Genomic DNA, 23,099 nt, shown 5'->3' with positions numbered 1-23,099 from the left:
GCTATTCAGCAACTTAGCCATAAATATTCTATTATGTTTTGGACTTGTTGCCCCTTTCTTTGTTCTTCGTGAAATATATTGGTTGTGTTTTGACCATTTGCCCTTATATGAAAGGTTTTTGTTTTTTGTGTTTTTTGGTGAGAAGTATAGAAAGCAAGATTTGTAGAAGTACCACAGTCTTCTTTACTCTCAGGATATGAAGCTTGCTCGTGGGTATTCCCCAACACAGCATTGGGAGTTGAATTTTTCTGATGGTTCTGTTGAGTAGAGACCAATTTGAGGAAGGGTGTCCATGTTTAAAATTGTATCCAGATTGCACTTCAATCCTAAACCATTGTGAGGATTTGGGAAATTTACTCATATCCTTCTCCTGTTTTAAATATCATAATGTTAATATTCTGACATGGGAAACATGAGAGAGAATATGGAAGGTGACTTATTGGAGGTATTTAGTAAATCTCCACTAATTTTTACTCCATTAGGAGTGAGGCTTGTCAAAATTAGCCTCCAAAATCTTGAACAATTTTATTTCGTGCTTATTTAAATCATTCATTTTTGTGATTTTCAAGAACATTCAGTAAAATAGTACCAAGATAGAAGAACATTATAATAATCAGTAAGAGTGGACAAAAGCTCTGAACAGACGTTTCTACAAAGGAAATATACAAATGGCCGGTAAGCACATGAAAAGTTGTTTGACATCATTAGTCATCAAAACGATAGTGATATTCCACTGCACACCCACTAGGATGGCTATAATTAAAAAGACAGATAATAATGAGTATTGGTGAGGATCTGGAGAAATCTGAATCCATATGCACTGCTTGTGCCAATTTAAAATGGTGTAACCACTTTGGAAAATATTTTCAGAGTTACAAATGGTTAAACATAGAATTAAACATACCACATGGCCCTGAAATTCCACTCCGAGGTATGTACCCAAGAAAAGTGAAAACGTGTGTCCACATAAAAACTCATACATGAATGTTTATAGCAGCATTATTCACAATAGTCAAAAGGTGGAAATAACCCAAATGTCTGTCAATGATAAATGAATAAACGGAATATGATATATCTGTACAATGGAATATTATTTGGCTTCAAAAAGGAATGAAGTACTGATTCATGCTACAACATGGGTGAACCTTGAAAACATTGTGATAAATAAAATAAGCCAGACACAAAACACCACATATTATATGATCCCTTTTATGTAGTTATCCAAAATAGTCATAGCTATAGAGATAGAAAGTAGATTAGTGGTTACTTAAGGCTGGGAGGGATGGGGGGTGATAGCTAAAGGGTTCAGGTTTCTTCTTTGGGGTGATGAAAATGTTCTAAAATTGATTGTGGTGATGATGGCACAACTCTATGAATATATGAAAAGCCATTGAGTTATACACTTTAAATTGGTGAATTATATAGGATGTCAACTATATCTCTTTAAAGCTGCTATAAAAACATAACCAATAGACACAAATACTTTACATGACAAATATTTATATAAACAAGTATAATTACATAAGTTTATCAACTGAAACTAGATTAGTGTGTTTTATTTGCATTTCATCTTTTATATGAAAATAAAGACTTTTAGAGTGCCTGAAAATTCTTATGGGAATAGTTAAAGTTTCCCTTTTAATCCTGTATGTTAGGAAAGCATTTTCTTCATAACCAACACAAAAGTAAATTTTAAAATAGCCGCAGGATCAATTATCAAAAATTCTAAATATGAAATTTAAATTAACCAGGTTCTACCCTACAGTGTTCCTCTTTTTGGCTTGATTGTATTTTTTTCTATAGCCTTATTAAAGCAATAATAAGCTTAAACTGAGGCATGTGCTATGTCGGGTAATATGACGACATAGGACACAAGAGTCACAGTGAAGGGAAGGAATTTTCATCAGCAGCAAAAAGCACATTAAGTAAACATTTGAAACATCATCTTCAAAGGGTATGATAATGGAAGGAAAGAAGAGAAAAAATTAAACAGACTGTTACTTCTCTCTCATTCTACCAGAATTAGATTGGTAATCTCCTATAAGAAAAAAATCTCTTCCAAACAAATTCCTTGAAAGTGGGTGATTAAAGAAAATGTAAGGAGTAAACTCAAGCTGACTTGAAAAGATTGATGGAAATACCTGCAAAAGTGAACTTTGCTCTGTAATTGACCTTTTTTAATGAGGTATCTGTTTAATACTTAAAGTATTTTTTAACGACAAGGTTGTCTTTCATTTTATCTAGCAACCATTTTCTTAAAAGTGCTGTTAATAGAAACTATGATCCCTGACACAGAGTTATAATTATGGAGACACTGGCTTGTGTATCTCAACGTAGTTATCACCATCTGAAGCATCATACCCAGCAGAGAAATCCTACAGTATACGTATTAAATGTTAGTTTGCCTCTCATTGTCTGCAGCCACCACACAGTAAGGCTTTACCCACTGTCATTTCAGCCACTCCCTTGACTCCAGTCAGGACTTCATTGAAAATACTCCAAGTATTAACTAACTCTAAAACTGTAAGAGTCTGCTGCTCCGTATGTCAATAGCCTATTCCAGGCTTCTCTCTAGTACTGCTCATACCTTCTAAATTAATATCTTCTTCCTTTTCAGCACATAAGGACTTACGCATGTTCAGTCTTATGTTGGGCACTGTGGATACAACAGTGACAAGACAATCATTGCCCACCCCAAATGGCATTCTCCATTTGTCATCTTTTCTTATTTTGAGGATTATTACTATATGCAGAATAATGACATAAATCATGTTATTGTCTTTGCTTATAAAATAGGAAGTATGAAAAGAACAGTCCATGGCAGTGTTCTGTAACCTTCTCCTTGTGCCTGTAGGCTACTCTGGATATCAGGATTCTTACCCATATGGCAGGCCAGGTCACTATGCAGAAGTACCCAGGAACTATGATGTGTACACAGCAGGACTTAGTGAAGAGGAGCAGCTGGAGAGAGCATTAAGAGCCAGCCTTTGGGACCGAGGTAGGAATTTTGCACCCTTCACTTATTTTAAAGCATACCTCACATGGTGAGATGGTCTGGGAAAGGACTGTTTGGAGCAAATTAAACTTTAGTTTATAAAAAGGATATGTAGATGAAAAAATGTGTGCAGATTGTGATTACAAGGAATGGGGTGTGATGCCATATGCCCAGCAACCTCAGCTAATAAGGTGTGAGACTATGTATGTATTGTTAAAGTGGTTCTTTTTATAGGCCTGCTGCATTCGATGCTTTGACATTAAAGTCAAAAAACTAAAAAAAATTCAGGGGCATGAAAAAAGGAGTTTGTTTTGGAATCCATATCTGTAAAGCAGGCTCTATGTCACTTTGTATCAAAGTGTTGCCCACACACCTTCCTCAAAATCACATGGACAGCTTGATAAGAATTCAAACTCAGAGTTCCATTCCAGACCTACTGAACCAATCTCTCTGGGGGCAGAACCTTGGAATGTGTATTTTTAACCAGCTTTCCAGAAGATTCTTTTACAAACTCACACATGAAAACCACTGTATTTCTCTTGCCATCTTTGTTCTGGGATTGGCTTATGGGTTTGGGTATTACTGTTTTATTGTTTTAGTAGTGACTAAAACTCATCTATTCATCCAATAAGCATTTGTTAAGGTTTTATTATGTTTCATGTACTGTGTTAGGTACAATAAGGAATTCAGAGAGGTAAAAGACGGAATCTGTCCTCAAAAAGTTCAGTCTCAGGGCCGGCTCCGTGGTATAGTGGTTAAGTTTGGTGTACTACGCTTTAGTGGCCCAGGTTCACGAGTTTGGTTCCCGGGCACATTCCTACACCACTCGTTGGCAGCCACAGTGTGGCAGCAACCTGCATATAAAGTGGAGGATGATTGGCACAGATGTTAGCTCAGGGCTGATCTTTCTCAAGCCAAAAAAGAAAAAAATAGTTCACAGTCTCTGGGAGTGGAGACGCTGTAACACACCAGTAACCATAATATCAGGTACCTAAGAGAGTTTAGGCTAAGTTCTAGAGGCAATGAGAGGGGGCAAGCTTCTTCTTAACTACAGCCCTCAGAATTTCATGGAGGAGGTGGCATTTGAGTTGGACCTTCAAGAATGTGTAGAGTTTGCAGAGATGTGGAAGGGCCTTCCAGGCAGGAGTCAGTATCCGCACAGACACAGAAGTAAGGGTCATGGTTAGCCAGCCTGCACTTTTGAACAGTGCACTGAGAGAGGAAGGGAAGAAAGAGTGGGAAGTTAAGCTGAGGCCTGATCCCAGAGGCCTTAAAATTAAATGGGCCAAGTGGAAAATGGATCTGGTATATGATGTACATGCCAGTAAGTTCTGCTTGGGGGAGTGATGTGATCAGAGCTGTGTTTTATGAATCTGTCAGCAGTCATTCCACAGACAAGGATTGAGCACCTGTAGGGGGTACCAGGCATTATGCTAGACGATGGGAATACATAAATTATGACAACTTCATTTCACACTTTAAGGAATACAGTCTTAGCAGCTGCAGTGCACATGGAGGTGGGCAATTACAGCAAGAGGGGAGATAACTCAGAGGACTTGCAGTAGTCTGAACAAGTAATGAAAGCCTAAATTATGAAGGCGGCAGGGGAAATGCAGAGGAAGAGCTAGATCAGTATTTATTAGGTGGAGAGTATCAAAACTGTGGTGTACTGGTCGTCTATTGCTGTGTAACAAGTCACCCAAAACACATGGCTTAAAACAATAGACATTTCTTTTTGTTCTTGAGTGTATGCGTCAGCTGGGCCAGACTATGTGATCTTGCCTGATGTGCTAGAGTGTCTGCAGTGGTCAGCTGGGGCTGGCTGCTCTAAGATGACCTCATTTACATGCCAGCCTACTTTTGTCTGAGGTAATGGGGGAGATTGAGCCGCACATCGCTCCTCATCCAGCAGGCTAGCCCAGGCTCCTTCATAAGGCCTCAGTGCAAGGGTTCCAAGAGAGAGTGTGGAAATAAGCAAGGTTTGTGCTGGTACGTCATCAGCTCCACTGTATCTTATTGCTGAAGCAAGTCACAACACTAGCCCAGAATCATAGAATAGGGAAACAGACTCCGCCTCTTCATGGGAGTAGCTGCAGAGTCATGGTGCAAAGATCATGAGTGGAAGGAGGGGTGGGGAATTGGGGCCATTCTTGTAATCACTGTATCACATGTAGTCAATGGACTACCAGATCGCAGTCACCAGAAGCCTGCCTTAGCCAAGGAATCCTAAATTCAGGGGATAGGGCCCCAGAGCCCGTATTTTAACAAATTCTCATGGTTATTCCTATACACACAGGAGTTTAATCACTACTAGGCAAGATTTTAAATATTATGGGATAGGTAGGTCAGGGTAAAGCTGCTCAGCAGAAGGCTTTATTTAGGATCACAAAGGGACAGCACAACAGAATATTTTGGAGTGATAGAACTATTCTGTATCTTGATTGTTGTGATGGAAACACAACTCTTTGCATTTGTCAAAACTCTCATGACTGTACATCACGAAGAGTAAATTTTCCTATAAAGAAATTTTAAAGAAGTAAATAAAAATAAGAAACCCAATGGAATGACTGATAGTCTTGCAAATATCAAAGACTACAAAAACCATTAGTTAGAAGGTTGTTGAGAAACAGGACATTCACACAGTGATAAGCTATCAGTTCATAGAGGACATGCTAATAGCAAAGTGAAAAATATAGCTTTGCAATGGAGAGATTTCCATAGTCACCACCTGAAGCCAGTGGTCAAACTCAGCAGCATCATTAGGGATGGCCTGACAGCGTGTCCTGATATGATGCACTATGAAGAACACAGCATCATCTATGACATATTCTTGCTAAAAATGTTTAACCTGACTCTAAGTCTTCAAATGTAAGTGTCAAGATACAGGAAATACATGGAATAGAGGAACAAGTTGAATAACACCATGGAGAAATAATCAGACAAAACAGGGAATTGCTACAATTCAATGAGACTGGTCTCCTGAAAAAAAAAACAAAAATAAAATCAATATCATAAAAAAAAGCAGGATGTGGTTTTTATATTAAAAGAGAATAACCAAGCGTAACATAAGAACCTTGAAAAACTGGTTGTAAAAGACATTTTTTGAGAAAACAGGAATTTTGTATTGGAACTAGCTATTAGATGTTATTAGGGAAATAATCTTTCTTTGATGTGACAGTGGTATTGTAGATAAGTAGGAGAATGACCCTTATTCTTGGGAGATACATACTAAAGTATTTGGAAGCAAAATAATATGTCTGCAACCTACTTTCTGAGGTCAGCCAGAGCAACCCTCTCCTGTCTCTGCTTTCCCCTCTCTCTCCCTGCTTGCCTCCCTCTCTGCCCCTAAACCTCCACAAGTTCTACATTCAGATAAGTTTGGGAAACACTACAAACTATACCCTCTTGAAGATCCAGAATGACACTGGTATGCTGATGATTCTAATGAATCCTGCAATTAAGAAACCAATTTATTAAATTAATGCTTTCCAAATTTGTTTGACCACAGAAGTTTACTTTCAATGAATGATTTTAAGAGCATATGGAACTAGTTCCAAGGAAACTGATCTAAAGAGACTTCTTGAAGTGCGTTATACAGTAACGGGTGACAGCAAGGGAAGTGGCTTTACACATTGTTTATATTCATTTCATTTTCCTTAAAACACTTTGTGATTGTCTTATTAAGAGTGAGAAACCAAGGAGACATCTTTTTTTAAAGCCGTGTATTATTTTTTAGCTTTGTTTCTATGGAAAAATATTTGGTTTAGTTTATTTTATAAAATTATGACCATACAGTGCATACTATTTTGCACCTTACTTTTTTCCCTTCAATATTATGTTGTAATCATATTTTCACATCACTAAACTTTTTGAACATATAAATCCTCCATATATTTTCTTAGATTTATATCTAAGTATTTCTCTCTTTTTTTTTTTGGAGGGGGAGTATAATATTAATACTATATTAAAAAGTATAAATAGTACTTTTTAGGAAATTCTAGGGGCCGGCCCCGTGACTGAGTGGTTAAGTTTGCATGCCCGGCTTTGGCAGCCTGGGGTTTCGCTGGTTTGGATCCTGGGTGCCGACATGGCACGACTCATCAGGCCACAGTGAGGTGGCGTCCCACATGCCACAACCAGAAGGACCCACAACTAAAATATACAACTATATACTGGGGGGATCTGGGGAGTAAAAAAAACAGAAAAAAAAATTCTATGTCTGTTGAGATTATTAGTACTTTTTTTCCTTAGTCTATTGACATACTAAATTCTTTTCATTTTCAAAGTTGAAGCAGGCTTGCGTTCCCAGGATAAATTTCACTTGGTTGTGATATTTTATGGTCTATCCTGGTGAAAATGCCATGTGCACCTGAAAGTAATGTGTATTCTGCTCTAGTCGGGTAAGTGTTCTACAAATGTTAATTCGATTAACTCGGTTGATACTATTGCTCAGGCCTTCTGTGTCCCTCCTGATTGTCTGCTTGTTCCATTGAATACTGTATTTTTTTTTTTGAAGATTGGCACCTGAGCTAACATCTGTTGCCAATCCTTTTTTTTTTTTTTCTGTTCTTCTTCTCCCCAAGTCCCCCAGTACATAGTTATATATTCTAGTTGTGGGTCCTTCTGGTTGTGCCATGTGGGATGCCGCCTCAGCATGGCTTGATGAGCAGTGTCATGTCTGAACCCAGGATCTGAACTGGCAAAACCCTGGGCTGCTGAAGTGGAGCGCACAAACTTAACCACTCGGCCACGGGGGCCAGCCCCTGAATACTGTATTTTTAATTACACAGTTACTGTGAGTAATATTGAATACATGTTGTTCTCTGGTTGCCCTCGGTACACCAAGGCTTCAGATTCCTCTAGCGTTACCTGGTTTTTAGGTTGGGGGCCAGTTTGCCAGGTTGCTTTTCTCGGTGTCTGCTTGAATTTCCATTCCAGGGCTTTCCTTCGTGCTGGAACTGCGAAGGTCCCCCCTTCCCTCCCTTGTCCCTCTCGCAGGGCTGCACTGCTGTTTCTGGCTGCTCTGTGCTTTTCAGTCTGGTGGTGGGAGGCCAGTTGGGGTGTGCTCTGATGTAATGGTAGTCTTAGGCAGTAGCTGTGTCAGTCTGTTTGGAGGTGTGGCCTTCACAGTGTTCCTGCCCCTCCCCCAGCTGCAGTGGTGGGTTTTTCCCTCTTCCCTTCTCTAAACTACGTAGGTTTTTTCCATTTCCCTAAGGGAACCAGTGGTTTTTGCCTTTCTCCCTAAATAGCATTTAGGGCTTTTGTTCCATAGAGATGATAGGGAGAAGGGTCTAGCAGCCTTTCACACAAACCTTTCCTGCAGTGGCTGCTGTTTCCCCCAGAGCTGTACCAGGAATGACCCTAAAGGATGCTTTCTCTGGACTCTCACCTCTCTCTTTGGTGAGGACCACGTGAGGCCCTGAGAAGATCCTGAAAGTGGGTGTGAATTCCTTTCTATTGCAGCCGCGCATATATTCTGTGCGTATGTTTTGTGGTCTCTTCCTGGCTCACACTCAGCCTTTACCAGTTTGTTAACAGTTCCAGCTGAACTCTTTTTATTCGCATCCAGCAGTCTGTCCTAGGTAACCAAGTGCTTCTGTACCATTTTAGACTTTTTTTTAGTTGGTTGCCCTACTGCCTCAGCTCTCTGATGGGTTCAGAAAAAGTTATTAATTTGCAGATTGTCCAGCATTTATGTTTATTGTAAGTGTGGGCGTGATGCTTTTTCCAGCTTTCTACCTCCCAAGTAGAAGCTGGGAGCATTCCTTATTCTTCGTTGGGGTTTGAATCTAGCATTCCTAGTACATTTACTTATTAGCTTTTTTTTTATTATTATTAAAGAAGATATTTTCCTCATGAAGTAGGTAGAATCTGTAATCCCTTCTAAAAAGGCTGTTACGGTAAATGCTTAATTCTTTCTCTTTGATTCCCAGTTTTCAGAGTAAGAAGTTACTCTAATAGTCACCAAAAATACTGAGTTTTGAAAGGGCCAATGAATGGAAATTCATTTGGTAGAATGCCAGTCCAGCAAGAAACATCCAGCACCAATTAGTTTCAAGCTGTTCTTTAGTTAAATATATTGGAGAAGTAAATTAAAGAATCAAGATAGCAACTTTTTAACCTCATAATTTACTATTGTTATATTTCTTAGCAGTACCTGGCCGTAATTCCAAGTCCTAAAGCTCATGCTGGGAATAATAATACCACAATAGGCTTTGTAGAAGAAATATCGAAATCCCCATTATTTCAAGAAGCTTACACATTTACTACTATTAATAGAAATCTTGTCTTGTTCTGTTGGCAGTCTCAGCTTTTATAAATGAGTCCAAGAGGCAGCTGATACCACCATAATAGAAAAATTTTGGAAAAGAGCCATCTCTTTCTTTGAGTCAAAAGGCAGATGCCAACTAGGAGCATTAGCTCATTGCATTTTCCTCTCTCCCATCCCCCACATCCTTCCATGTATAATTTGTGCCTTTTTTTTTTTTTTAATAGCCTGCCGCCAAGTTCAGCTGGCGGCTGGGTACAAAGCTGTGTCCTTTTCAACTTCTATCTGCCAGTCTGGAGCATGTGTCCAGGTTAAAGCTGGAAATCCTTACTGACATGTGGAGTAACTGGTGCTTCTTTTCTTAGACTCCTCTGAATGGCAAATGGCCGCAATCACACTTTGGCTGTCTTGTGACAATCAGGCAGAGTTGTCAGCTCGCTCCCCACACTGTACAGATGGGGTTGCTGGTTAGCCATATGTGAAACCAGGGTGGCATGTACCACAGAGGTCTTGGCTTCGGAATGAACCTGGTTGCTGCTTTGTCTCTCAGTCTTCAGATGTAAAATTACCAGGGAAGCCATATTGGGAAAAAGTCTTTAGGTTCCAAACTAATATCTAGTGCTTTGTTGTTAAAAAATCATTTGATATCTTTGAATCTTTTTTATAAGCATCATGTGTTCATAGGGACCAAATGAGATACATTTTAAGTAAAAAAACAAAACAAAGAAAATTTATTTTAAGTTGTCCGTTTTTCTGTTACTGAAGCTACATCAAGGTATATAAAAGCAGCATGTCTTGATCTTTATTATTGTATGGAAATTTTTGAGAAAACTGTAATAAAATATGTCTTTTTAATCTTTCATGATGTGGTACAAAGCGAAAAGGATGGGAATGTCAGTAGCCTGAGTTTCAGACCTGGTATATCAATGAACTAACTTTACTTGAAGTGTGAGTCACTGAATCGAATCTGATCACACCTTTATTATTATTTTTTATAATAAAAAAGTTGAATTTGGGTACTCTTCGAAGTCTGTTCCTTTTCCATTATTCTGTCGTAATGGACTTTGTAGGAGAGGTGTGGCAAGACATAGATGGCAATGTTGGAAATGTCAGGAATATTTGGTGAGTGTTTGACACTTAGGTCTCAGGGCTTACAGATGAAAGATCCTTTCTGGAAGATAAATGCACACAACTGTTTAAGGCAGATTTAAATTGATAAATACATGCATTCAATGGTAGTACCTTCTTCAATTGCATGATTATATGATGTAGACTTCATTGTTCCAGTTCAGGCATAGTACAGTTGGGAATTTTTAACATGTGCAAATGTTCACTGCTGGCCAGCTTAGCTTCGCAGGAGCATTGCAGGCCAGGACAGGGATGTACAGCTAATTCTGTGTGACCACTTAACTCTTTTGTTTTGTTTTGTTTTGTTTAAGTAATTAGTGTGTTTTTCCTCCAGGGAAACTTTCTATGTAATAAAAAAGTACCATCTGCCAGATTGTGTAAAAGCAATTTTATTGCAGAACACTTCCTTTGGATTACTGGTTCTTACTTGCTCCTCTCTATATTGGGGATATTCGTGTCAGAGAGTAAAGTTTGATATTCGAGATTGAATCTAGATGTGAAATTGTGCATATAAAGAAATATAAGTACATACTTTTTCAAATCTGTGAAACAGTGTGTGAATACCCCAAGCAAGGAGGTAAATAATAAAATGAGTGGACCAGAATTCTGTTTAGATCTCCATTGGGAAGGAGCAAGAATCTGTTTAGGTTCCATATTTAAAAATACTAACTGTATCCCAGCCCTTATAAATGTATATAAATAAAAATATGCATGAAATTTAAAGATACTTGGGAAATTGACATTAATAGTTATGTGTGAATTAATTTATAATATTTCCTCTGCCACATACCCTCACAATCACCATTTATTGAATGGCATAATTCAGATGCTAATGAGATTTACCAATAAAAGTATAAACAAAACTCTAATGAATTAATTCCAACCACCCGTCCCCTGCCTCCTCCCTCCCACATGGAGATCCCTTTTGGACTACCAAATCGTAACAATTTCAGAAATTACCTTACATACTCATCCCGTTGCTCAGAATCATTATTTACCTGTTACTCATAAATCCCTATTTGAGCCCCTTGTATGTGTCAGATACTGTTAAACATTGCAGGCTACAGAAATGAATAAATCTTATTCTTTACTATCAAAGCAAAAATATTCTTTTTGCTGAATGACAGGAGATTTAAGTGACTTACTTCAGCTCTAAGCAATATATTAGATTTAGGAAAGAGAGTAGCTTTTGGAATGAGTTGATCACTTTACTTACCCATCTCTGAAATTCTGTACCTCAGCAACCCTGATTCCCTAAGTTATATAAGAATTTTATAGGATATCAGGTTTACTAATATGATGATTTGGATACTCAAATTATCTATATAATTTTTAATCTCAGAAGTTATTGAAATGTATGTTTAATGTTTCATAAGATCAAATTTAATTGGAGAAAGCTATTTATGTATAGGTCTGATTAAGAAACTTGTCATTTCTATAAAATGTATTAATTTGGAAGATAGATAGCAAATAGTGCTTTAAAACTGCAATGAATCTTACATTCTTATTGATCAAACAATTGAGGATGTGGAGAAGTTTTGAATCATATGTGCTTACACTAAAATATGAAACAAAACAGTATCCTTTTTTTTTTGGAACTGAAGGCCCAGACTTTGTTTCATAGACTCAGTAGTTATTTTCAATGGATAAAATTTTATTTTCTTTTTATTTGAGCCTTTCTAATTTCTTGCTAAACATTGTTAAGTACACATCAAAAGTGTATATACCATTTTGTATGGCTGTGTCTTAACATTTTATCTTCAGCAACGAGTTTTGGTCTCTTTTGGTGTCCATAAAGAGCCACATTGTTGAGCATATGAAGCACATAAGTGCAGTTTAAAGCTTGGGGAGGGACCTATTACTGTGATCCTCTGCTTAATTTAAGTTATTTTTAGAGTAGATGATGGAGAACAAGACAAGGCAGCACCATTTTCAAATAGAACTGTGATGCTGACACTGTGAGTGATCTTAGAGGTCATGATGTCTAACACCTTGATTATACGCAGTAAGGAAACAGACTCGGAGAAGTCAAGACACTTAACAGTCCATCACAGTCTCTATGTCTCTTAATGACGGCATTACTGTTGACAGTATCCTGCCCTGCGGGTGCAGTTTTGAAGTAGATTGGGCCTCCCAGGTGTGAGGAGCCTGGGAGTCAGGACCTCCTTGGAAGATGCTAGATTGGACCCACATTTCCTAGAGCTCCTGTGAGTTCACCCAAGAGCAGAGCTGAACCCCTGAGTGAGCTTCTGCATCAGGCGTCTGGGCTTGACTGCACATGGCCTCTCAGCTCTCTCCACCTCCAAGAGCAGAGTTCACCTGGCCTTCGGAGGTAAGGGTGACAGGTGATGAAGTGTGAGAGAACAGCTCTGATGTGTGTGTGCTAACACCTGTTAGATGCAAGCTGTGCTTGCTGTGCAGTTCTGCTTTTGTTTTGCCATAGGAATGGCGAGTACTCAGCTCCTTTTCTGGAAGCCCTACCTGAATTCCAGATATGCTGAGGTGGACCATGCTGAGTGCCTAACACAGGTGATGATGGTTACCTGAGTTCACCTCTCATGGTCTTTTAGAATTTGGGCAGTATTTTTCCCTGTTTATAAATGCAATACATATTCACCGTGGAAAATACAAATCAGCAGAAGGAAGACAGAAAATAATCCATAAACCCACCACCCAGAGAAAAACCACCTAACATTTGAGGTGTATCCTTGCAGCTCCCCATATTATAGGCACCTGGAAGAAACCACTGTAAACGTTTTCGGTGAAATTCTCTCCAGGTCCGTGAGCATTAAGTGCCTCTTCCTTGGTGGTTACTGTGTCAGGAAGGTTCACATACCCACACAGGGCCCTATGAAATAAGCATTTGTAATTATATTCATTATTTTAGATTGTGAAACACTGGCACAGCGGAATTCAATGAGTTGCCCAGGGTCACATTCTAAGTGGTCAACACCAGACAAGAAGGCCAGACTTCTCTATGTCTAGTCAGGACACACTTTACATTGTACAACATGGCCTCTTGAGAAAAAGTATATCTAGGCTGCCACAGAATTGTCAGGTGGGGACTGGCATGATTCTAAGACCGTGAGTCCGCATAACTGAGCTGGAGTTAGTTTGTGTTCTTGGAGGTGGCTTAGCTCTGTGATCAGCCTGAATTCAGAAAACTGAAAACTCTGAGGTGGATGTGGTACTACGAAAAGACTGTGTGACTTATAGAATAGCAATGACATTTCTCTTCCTGTTGTCTTCATCTGTCCATATATGATTGGCTGAGTTCTTTTGTTTGGTTGCTTTTTGTTTTTTTTTTAAACAAAAATTCCTGACAGGAATAAAACATTGTGAAATAAATAGTTTGTATAGGGAAAGAGTGCCCTTGTTACACAAGAAGGCTGCATCTCGGGTAGCTCATAGGACACACACCAAAAAAAAGCTTACTGCAGACAGTTATAAGTAATCTGGGCTGTCATTGGTTTCTGCCAAAAATTATGGCATGCGTTCAGAAATACCTTTTTAATATGGATACGTTAGTGACATTTGAATTAAGGATATTTGCATTGTTAATTTAAACGACTCAATTTTTCTTGGATAATTTCCTTTTAGAAAAGAAATGATTCATAACAAAAAAGAATAAATGTATTCACATTGTGTGCCTTAAGACATCAGAATTTTATGTTGAGCTAAAATGTTACACATTACTCCAGCTACTTGTTAGTGGGACTTATGCACGGGGAGTTTTCAACGTCATGTGCGCTGCCTCTTGAACAGTCTCACCCATAGCTGCACACGTTCTTCCATCCGTTTTGTTGTGTTGTGTTGCTGCTATGAAAAAGCAAGAGTCATGTTGGTTTCCATTTATTATAGAATCACAAATAGCTTTCACAGTGGTCTAGTTTCATCCCATGGCAGTTCTCCAAGGATTCAGAACTATTTATAATTCTGGTGTACTTAGTTATGGAGAGCCAGATGTGAGAGTCATGCAGAATATGTATTTATATATCTTCGTGAATCTCAATTAGGGACCAGAGATCCTTCTGTGTCACATCTGTGTTATTTACATCTACTTTTGTTGTAGGACAGGCCCAAAATTGCACAATGTTGTTAAGATTACTATAAATAGTAAGCTGATTAAAATTCGGTTGTAATCATTTGCTTTGGAAAAATCATAAATGGCCTAATCGTTCTATGGTAGGAATCAGGGTAAATAAATCATGATATAGAATAATACTCAGCCATTAAAAAGACAGAAAACTAAGTGCACAGTATATCAAAGAAGCAGCAGGATACAAGCAGTATTCTTAGTAGAAACTCATTTATTTTTGTAAGATGTAGTATGAATTTACTATAGAAAAGATTGGAATAATATTTAACAAAAGGCCAGTCATCCTTATTTGTCAGGAATAAGATTATGGTGACTTTTATTTTTTTGTTTTGGTTTAACTCCATTTTCCAAAACTTCTGCAAAAAGGGTTCTCCTTTATAAAGAAAATAATATTATTAAAATAAACTATGCTTTGTTAAAAGTTTTTAATAATAGCCTTGCTTTTCTCTGATCTTCTCCACAGTCCCATCCCACTGAAGGCATCAGGTTGTTTTTTTGTAGAGAAATGCAGAGAAAACCATAACTCATGCATTCACCTCCAGCCTCTGCAGCTACTTAGGGATGGTCAGAGTGATGAAGGCGGTTGAGCGGAGCCGAGCATCTGAACTAGAATCTCTCCAGATCCTGTCTCCCCTTTTCCTTTATTGCTTATCCCCTTCTTTCCCTTCTCATCTTTACTCCAAACCTTCTGGGCTAAAGTTATCTACATGCTCTGGGAAAGAAGGCCAACTACTCCTGTTATTAGTAGCTAGCTCTCCCTGGCCACTACAGTGATTTTTTTCTTAAGGGTTCCAGGACAAACAGGATTCTGTCTTAGTTTGAGTCTGCTTTGGCACACCACTTAGGTTTGAATCTGCCTTAGCACCCCGTTTAGGAACCATGGCACCAGGCAGTTCCATTTTACTTTACAGAATACAAAACTTAAAGCTTTGTACATTTTATCGACTACAGTCCTTTCATATCTGTTCCACTTCATCTCAACTTGAAATGTTGCAAGAGGTGGTTGGAACTCAGAGGTTTGGGTCATCAAGGAAAGGAGGAGTCTGGCACACTTTCTATGGAAAAGCATTTTTGTGTCGCAAAATACACTTTTGTGTTACTAGGAAACAGTATGCCTTGACTCTTGAATCATTGGGTTCAAGATTCTTTACAAATCGACAGAAACAACCCAAAGCCCAGTAGTTTTTAATTTTCAGCTCAGTGAGACTAAAAGGAAACAGTTTGCTTTTGGCTGGAGTGATGCTGAAATAAAAGAAAATGTAGCTAGCTCATCGACATTAAGGGAGATAAAGTGTTTAATAAGCGTCTTGTCGAAGAAGTGACATCTGTGTAGAACACCTGCTGTCTTCATTATAACTTTAAGTAAGCTGCATCTCTAGGGGTGAGCAGGACCCTTCTTTTGGCACACTGGGCTGTGAAGAAGATAAATTTTAAACTCCCAAATAAATTTCCTCTTGTGTAGAGAGTGCTTTTTGGTGAGACATGTAGGGAGGACGGGGGGACTTAGATAACTCAGGCCCAGCGAGGCCCATTTTGAGCGTCACTTTGACTCTATGATACTTGTCAGGTTGTGACAACATTTCCTACCCCTTGGTAGCCCTAATTATTTGCTAATTATTATCATTTTAGTGTTTTATATATCACAGAAGCACGTAGACCTTGCTTCCTGGTATGTGAGCAGAGCTGTTTTCATGGAATTCTGAACTTCTTTGTCTGCTTCAAGGAAGGGGTCTGAGTGGTCACTGAGCAGTGCCTGTATCGATGGCTTGTTTCTCTTAGCTTTTGGCTGATTACCATCCTGCATGTAGGGACAGGGTGGGTGGAAGTGAGAGAGCATCAAGGACTGCCTTTCTTGGGCTGCCTTTCAAATCACTTGCCATTCGGGCAGATTACAGTCTATGAAGAACGATTTCCATAAGCGATGGCTGTGAAAAACCTTGTGTCCCAGAAAATATTTAATCAGCAATGTGGTTCATCTTCTTGGCCCGAGGAGAAAATAACTCACCACCAAATTCTACTGTATGATAGATAGGATTTTTTGAACCCCAAATCAGAACATCTGCTGTTTTTATCTTTGTGAACCTAATGCTTTCTCCCCCTGAAGCCCCAGCAGTTGTCCAGCTGCTGCGCACCCTGGTCTCTTAGACCTTGACACCAGACAAGAGGGACCTCTTCAGAGTTAATGAGCAATTAGGACATTCTTTCCTGTCAATTAACTGGCAGAATAATGAGATCAAATGCACACTGTCCTTAAGAACACCCAGACTTGTATTTTTTTTAAAAAAGCATGTCTTTCTCTGCTGTTTGCAGTTACAGGGATAGACAAACAACTACTTCATGTGAAAATAAATTAAAAATCACACCTATAGCAAAGAGAAGAGGGAAGTGTAAAGACAAGATACCATTTACTCTAAATTCACAATTTAGGGATTTTCCTCCTTAGTGGCTGCAGTGACATCATAACATCTGCTATCACCTTAATTGTCTTAAAGATTGGCAAACTATTTAAGTCATGAGCATCTTTTCTCATATGAATGAATGTATGATATCTAAGTTTGAGGCAGTCTGAGTATTAATCCTAAATTTGAATTAGTGGGTTCCAGATCATGGCCCATCTATGGATTTTAGTTTTCCCCTGAATGTGATGAGAAGCTAGTGAGGGATTTGAAGAGAGGAGTGAGGAGGGGCAGAGGAAGTGGTTAAAGGCCCTGAGGTGGGAGGATGGCCTGTTGGAGGAACTAGGTTGGCGGTGGCTGCAATATGTTTTTCAGTGTGGGGGGCCAGGGTGGCAAGTTATCAGGGTAGCAAGGTAGGTGGGAATCAGGTTGTAAAGGGTCATCTTTAAGGGTTTTGTACATGACCCTGGAGACGCTGGAAGCTATTGAGAGTTTTAAAAGTAGGGGAGCAATCACATAAAATCTGGATCTTAAGATCACTCTGCTGTATGTAGGGACTGAGTTTCAGGGGGAGAGATGGAATTTAAGTGAGTTATAGCATACCGGGACCACTGGAAGTGACCTCTGTATGCATATGTGTCCGTGCACATGTGTTCGCATATGTGTCCGTACGTGACTGTGTGTGTGCATGTGAGTTCACTTAATCCAACCACCGCCAGTGGAATGAGCTCTACTCTTTACTCGTCTCAGAGAAGAGGAGACTAAGCCACAAGGCAGCTAAACGAAGTCCATAGCTAGTAAGCGGTAGAGCTGAGATTTGAGTCCAGGCTGTCTTGGTTCCAGAGTCTATGTACTTGACCATTACCTTATTTTGCCTTTAATATTGTGTTGATAGGGTCATCATCATCATCATATTTTAATTAATAATTATATAATTAATAGTATAATTAATAATACTATTATAAGTATTCTAAGGCTACAAGTACTTTACTAGTTTAGTGAACTTTTTAAATTCATTCCTATTGGAATGAAATTAGAAATTTTAGCAAATCAGACTTTTTTGTGAAATACTTAGCAATAAGTTTCAAATTCAGTTTCTCAAGTACAAATTATTGTCTTCTTGGTCAGCTTTAAGGTTCCTGTGGGGATTTCTACTGCAGATTTTATGGTGGAGTGTTTTCAGGGCCTTCAGGACGCCTGTGAAAGTCCAGGGAGTATGAAATCCCAAAATGTTTTCCTACCCACAGGTAGTACTCATCTAACTATAGATACAATCTTCCAATTCAGTGGAAAAATAGAAAAGACGATAGTAAGAATAAATAATGGCAACTAGAGTTTTAGTGGTGGACACGATGTAGTCTATACAGAAGTTGAAATATAATTATGTACACCTGAAGTTTATATAGTGTTATAAGTTGAGGTTACCTGAATAACTAAAAAGAGTAAATAAAGGAGAGGGGACTTTGATGAAATATACTGCTCACTGACATCAAGGAGATCTAAATATATTTGTAATTGCAATGACCTCACTTGATTTCTCAAAAAAAGAGAATGACCATTGTCATCCAGTGTGTTTCAGTAAATGAATGGTAACTATAGGTGTGTCCACGGACTATAATTCAAAAAAGACCAACCATATCGTTGACTAATATTTGTTAAATAACTAGAGAAGATGTTTCAGAGATTTTGGTATTCTTAGCCCTGCCTGCATGTTAGAATCACCTGAGGGAGCTTTCGAAAATTACCGATGCCCTGGCTACCAAATAAATTGGAATCCACGGCCGATGGGGTTGGGGTGAGGGAGTATGCAGAGATGCCCCCAGAGCGTGGACCCAGGCACTGGGGTTGCTTTATAAACTCCCCAGGTGAATCTAGCAGGTCTTTCCTTCAGGCAAGAGTTCCTTGAGGACCAAGGTGAGAGGCTCCCATTTGTCTATGCATTGCTCTTAAGAAGCTTGAGGAAAAGGCAGTGAGTACCTTTTTTTTTTTTTAAGTTGAAGTTACAGATAGTACCACCCATTTCAATACTTACCTGGATTTCCTAAATTATTTATATATAATTTAAAAAATATGTGGAAAACCCATATTGTGCCAGATATGAGCAAGGTAGCCACCCCCATACCCCAATACGAAGATAAACAAAGACCAAATTTTCTGCATTCAGAGAACCTAGTCCAGTGGAAGAAAGAGCAAGGGAGGGTAGAGGGAGGGAACTAGTAAGGCATCACCAAAAAAAGCTATTATTTGGGTAAAAATAATGTTAATCAAAGAAAAGGGTGGCTGATGATTGGGAATACGTAGGAATAGGATGGGTGGATTGATGGGTGGATGGGTGAGTGGGTGCATCGGTGGGTAGAAGGAAGGGAAGGTGGATGGTTTCTTAATCTGTCTCTGTGACGAGAAAAGAAACCATGAAGACCAACTTACATCACATACAAATTCTTATTGGAAATCAGTGTTTTGTTTATTCTGTTCTCTAGGCTTATTACTGATAAGGGATGTTAGCATAAAGCATTGAATTTTAATGATTATTGCTTGTAGTGGTGCTTTTTAAAAATTTTTGCTTTTTAACACGTTTCTCATTAGAGAGGAATGAAATGCTTTTTCAGGCCTTTTTGGTGGTTGAGAAAGTTGCAATTCACGAGGGCACCAATTAGAGACGATTATAACCTGACTGCACACGGCTGTGCCATTTAAGGAGCGCTCAGCTGACACTTTCAGAAAGTGTGCAAAAATGTTAGTCTAAGAGCCCTGTGGTGGCAGTTTGGCCTTGTAAGAATTACACAATTCTTGTTAACGTAGTTATTCCTAAGATTGTAACTCTGTAAGAGCCTTAGAAATGCCCTGGTCCCGACCACCTTGGCACACTGCACCCTAGAGAGAGAGGTTGTTGTTGGCTAGAGCCACATGGCCTATCCATCCTTGAGGTTGTCCTGGAATCCACATCATTACAATCCCATTTAGAGCTGTTTCTACTTTATCACCTGAGTTCATTTTTAAGCATAATATGCCATCAAGAAATTAACAGAGTTCTTTGAAGAGCAGTAACGTGCATTCTGATCATTACTAAAGGTTCCCCCGCTATCTCAGAAGACTGTCAGTAGGATCCTTTGGCAGCTCCACTTGCTTTGAAAAGCATCCAGTGAGCGTCAGGGTGGGGCAAATCCCCTTTCTTCCCTTCTTGTGGCTGGACTAGTAATAAAATTGACACAAGACCAGATCGACAGGAGAAAAATGCAGTTTAATATGCACGTATTGGAGATCATAAAGAATAGATGCTCAGACAGTGAACACAGCAGGCAGTATCTATATCTTTTACACAAAGAAACAATAAATTCCTGAGGAATGACAGGACAAAGAAACTTAGATTTGAGATACATAACTAGTGAGGAATTTAAGCAGAGTCTACGCTTGAGACTGTAAATTAACAAGGTTTGTCTGTACGGGCTTCTGGGTCCTGAATCCCCGGGCTCTGGTGATAAGGACACCAGGAGAACCCCTTTCACAAGGGAGATTTATTTCCTGCTTTCAGGGGAAACAGAAACAGGAAGGTCAGAAGGCCCTTTTTGCTTCTCGAGTAACTGAATTCAAAATAATCAATATGCTATTGTGGGATATTTTGGAGTAGCCTGCCCTGGGCCCCAGCGTGAGCAACTAGAGTAGAGGTGGGGAGATATATCCTTTAAAACAACTTTTAACAGGCTCCTAGGATCAGCTGAACCAGCGTGCTTTCTAACATGTCGTTAGGACTCCAGGGGATTTTCTCATACCTTGTATTTATCTGAGCATTCTCGTGAAAGGATCCAAAACATCCTCCAACTAGATTTTCTTTTCACTTATTGATTATTTTGATGCTATAAAGTTTTGGCCAGATTGATTTTTGAGGTATTATATTATTTTTTAGACAAAATTAGGGGTTATCAAGTTATCATACTTTATTAGTTGTCTAGTTTTGTATTTATACAGAAATGAATTTTCAGTGGAAATCAACTCTAATATTGACATCTTGCTATGTTTAGAAATATAAGATGTTTGAATTGGGAGGGACCTTAGCAGATGTTCTCTTCATTTGTTCCCTGCATGCTCCCTACAGCATCCATGAGATGGGCCATCTTCATACTGTCGGAAATACGAGTTCTGGAAGGACCTCGTAAAGCAAAACACAGAACGAGACTAATTCTGTCTTTTGTGGCCTGTTGCCAAGTTTGGACTTACGGGGATTAAAATTGAAATGACTTGATTAACTGACTTTAATTTACAATTGTTTTATGGTATTATTTTATGGTTGCTATCAGATGAAGTTTAGCCAGCCAGCCAGAACAAGCTCTGCCTGTTAAGAATTTGATTGCTGTGCTTTTAAATATATGTAAAGGGAAGAAAGGGGAAAAGTAAGAGCCTGGAATCTGTGTGCCCCTCAGTCTGTGCCGAAGGCCTGTGCAGCCTTACTTTCACACCTCAACGTGGTGCGGGCTGTGCAGTCAGTCAGGCCCCAGTTGGAATCCCAGCTGTCTCTCCTTCACCAGTGAACAAGGTAATCAGATGATTTAGGGGGATTCTGTGGCCAGGGAGTTAGACCTCCTCACGGGGCTGTGCGGATGGCCACCTGAGACGAGAGATGAAGGCAGCCTGGCGCGGAGAAGGCCCTTGATATGGTTCCTCCCCTCGCCTATCTCTCTTTCCCCTCTTGCCTGTTTTCTCTTTCCACTTATCTTAGGTCACTTACAGAATTTTTCTGTTGGCATCCATTTCAGTCAATTTTGGAGATTTCTCCAAATAAATAATAATGGTAATGAATACTTAAGCACTAACATTTTAGCAAGCCCTTTTTATGCACCAGGCGTAGCAAGTGTATTGCATGCAATTTTTTTCATTTATTTTTCACAAGGATTCACGAGGCAGGGTGTCGCTGAAGCTTAGAAGAGACTCAATGAGTGACAGAGTTGAGAGGTGAATCCAGGCCTTTCTGACTCCAAAGCTCCTTCTCACGCTGCCTGTTGCTCCGAAGATCTCATTCTAGGAATGCTCAGTTCTGCTTCCGTCCCCGTCCCAAGTGATGATAATTATTAGGAAAACAACAGCTAGTATGTATCTTGTGCTGGGCACTGGTCTAAGCCCTTTACATGCAGTAAGTCATTTGGGGCTCCCTCCAACCCTTTACAAATTCTGTCGCTCTCCCCATTTTTCAGATGAGGAAACCAAGGCACAGAGAGGCTAAATAACTTGTCTACTTACCCAGCGTCACAGAGTTAAAACTGGTGTTCAAACTCTGGTTCTTAATCCCACAGACATCTTTCCCCTATCATGTAAGCAGTTCTTAAAACTTATTTTAAAATGGATCTCAGACTAGTCACTGCTCACCTTAACCATCCTGGCTACTCTTTCCAGTTTTCTGTTAACTTGCGGATTTCTTTCCTTATTCTTGCTACAGTCCTTCTAAAGTAGTGATATACTGGATATTTCATCCAAAGGCTAAACCGAGACTAATGCCTACGCAAGGAAGAACAAATAGCAAATTCATTAACTAGGAATCTATTTACAGGCAATTCCCAAGGCTCATTGTGCAGTCAATGCTTCTACATCATTTAGAGTTGCTAATAAATGAAAGTCTTTGCATCTTTCCAAGTGTCTCGATATTTACAAGTCTCATATTTTACCATAGGAAGCAGCTTCCACAAGCATATTCATGTGTTGACAGTTCTAATTAATACAAGTAATTAGTCCTGACAGTAGAACTGTGAAAGAAGACCCATTCATAAATTTGCTAATTATGTTACTCTGCTCAGAATTTAATCGCAGTCTAGTCTTTAATCATTTCTGTGTATGGGCAAAAGGCCGTCTTACTAAATTCTTCAGACTTTCACATTTACTTCTGGTAAAGGAATTTTGTCAAAATTAATTTATCATTAGAAGTTAATTCTCTAGGTCAGGAATTGGGGAAGAACAGAGATCTTTCTGGAGAGAAATAGACAAGAGAATGGGAAAAGCGAGGCAAGGAAGGAGGAAGAAGTTACCAAGCATGTCCGTGCTTTCTTACATATCTAATCTTGTACCTTTTTGTGTACTTATCTTGATGCCTTTTCTGAAAACTAAGGCAGTTTGATTTAGGTTGTTGGTGTGTTTATGGTACAGAAAATTTGAAGACAGTTTGTTACTTTGATCCAAAGTTGAGCCTTCTCCTCTTTGCTGGAAATAGCCTACTTTTTCAAGCGTGTT

General features: G+C 39.1%; 1 protein-coding gene across 7 annotated transcripts in view; it reads left to right on the top strand.

Moving 5' to 3' along the window:
• RHBDD1 (rhomboid domain containing 1) overlaps nt 1–23,099 on the top strand; it is a 157,940-nt gene that overhangs the window by 96,617 nt on the left and 38,224 nt on the right. For 5 of the 7 annotated variants that reach the window (XM_070489627.1, XM_070489626.1, XM_014835928.3 and 2 more), the window contains one exon: nt 2,855–2,998. The exons of the other annotated variants lie outside the window; for them this stretch is intronic. In XM_070489627.1, coding sequence (XP_070345728.1) covers nt 2,855–2,998 — 144 coding nt within the window. The remainder of the gene's footprint in view (nt 1–2,854; nt 2,999–23,099) is intronic. 7 annotated transcript variants of the gene reach the window in all.

Source organism: Equus asinus, chromosome 19 (assembly GCF_041296235.1).
Source record: "Equus asinus isolate D_3611 breed Donkey chromosome 19, EquAss-T2T_v2, whole genome shotgun sequence".
NCBI classification, from domain to species: Eukaryota; Metazoa; Chordata; class Mammalia; order Perissodactyla; family Equidae; genus Equus; species Equus asinus.
This window is presented reverse-complemented; position numbering and strand designations above follow the sequence as displayed.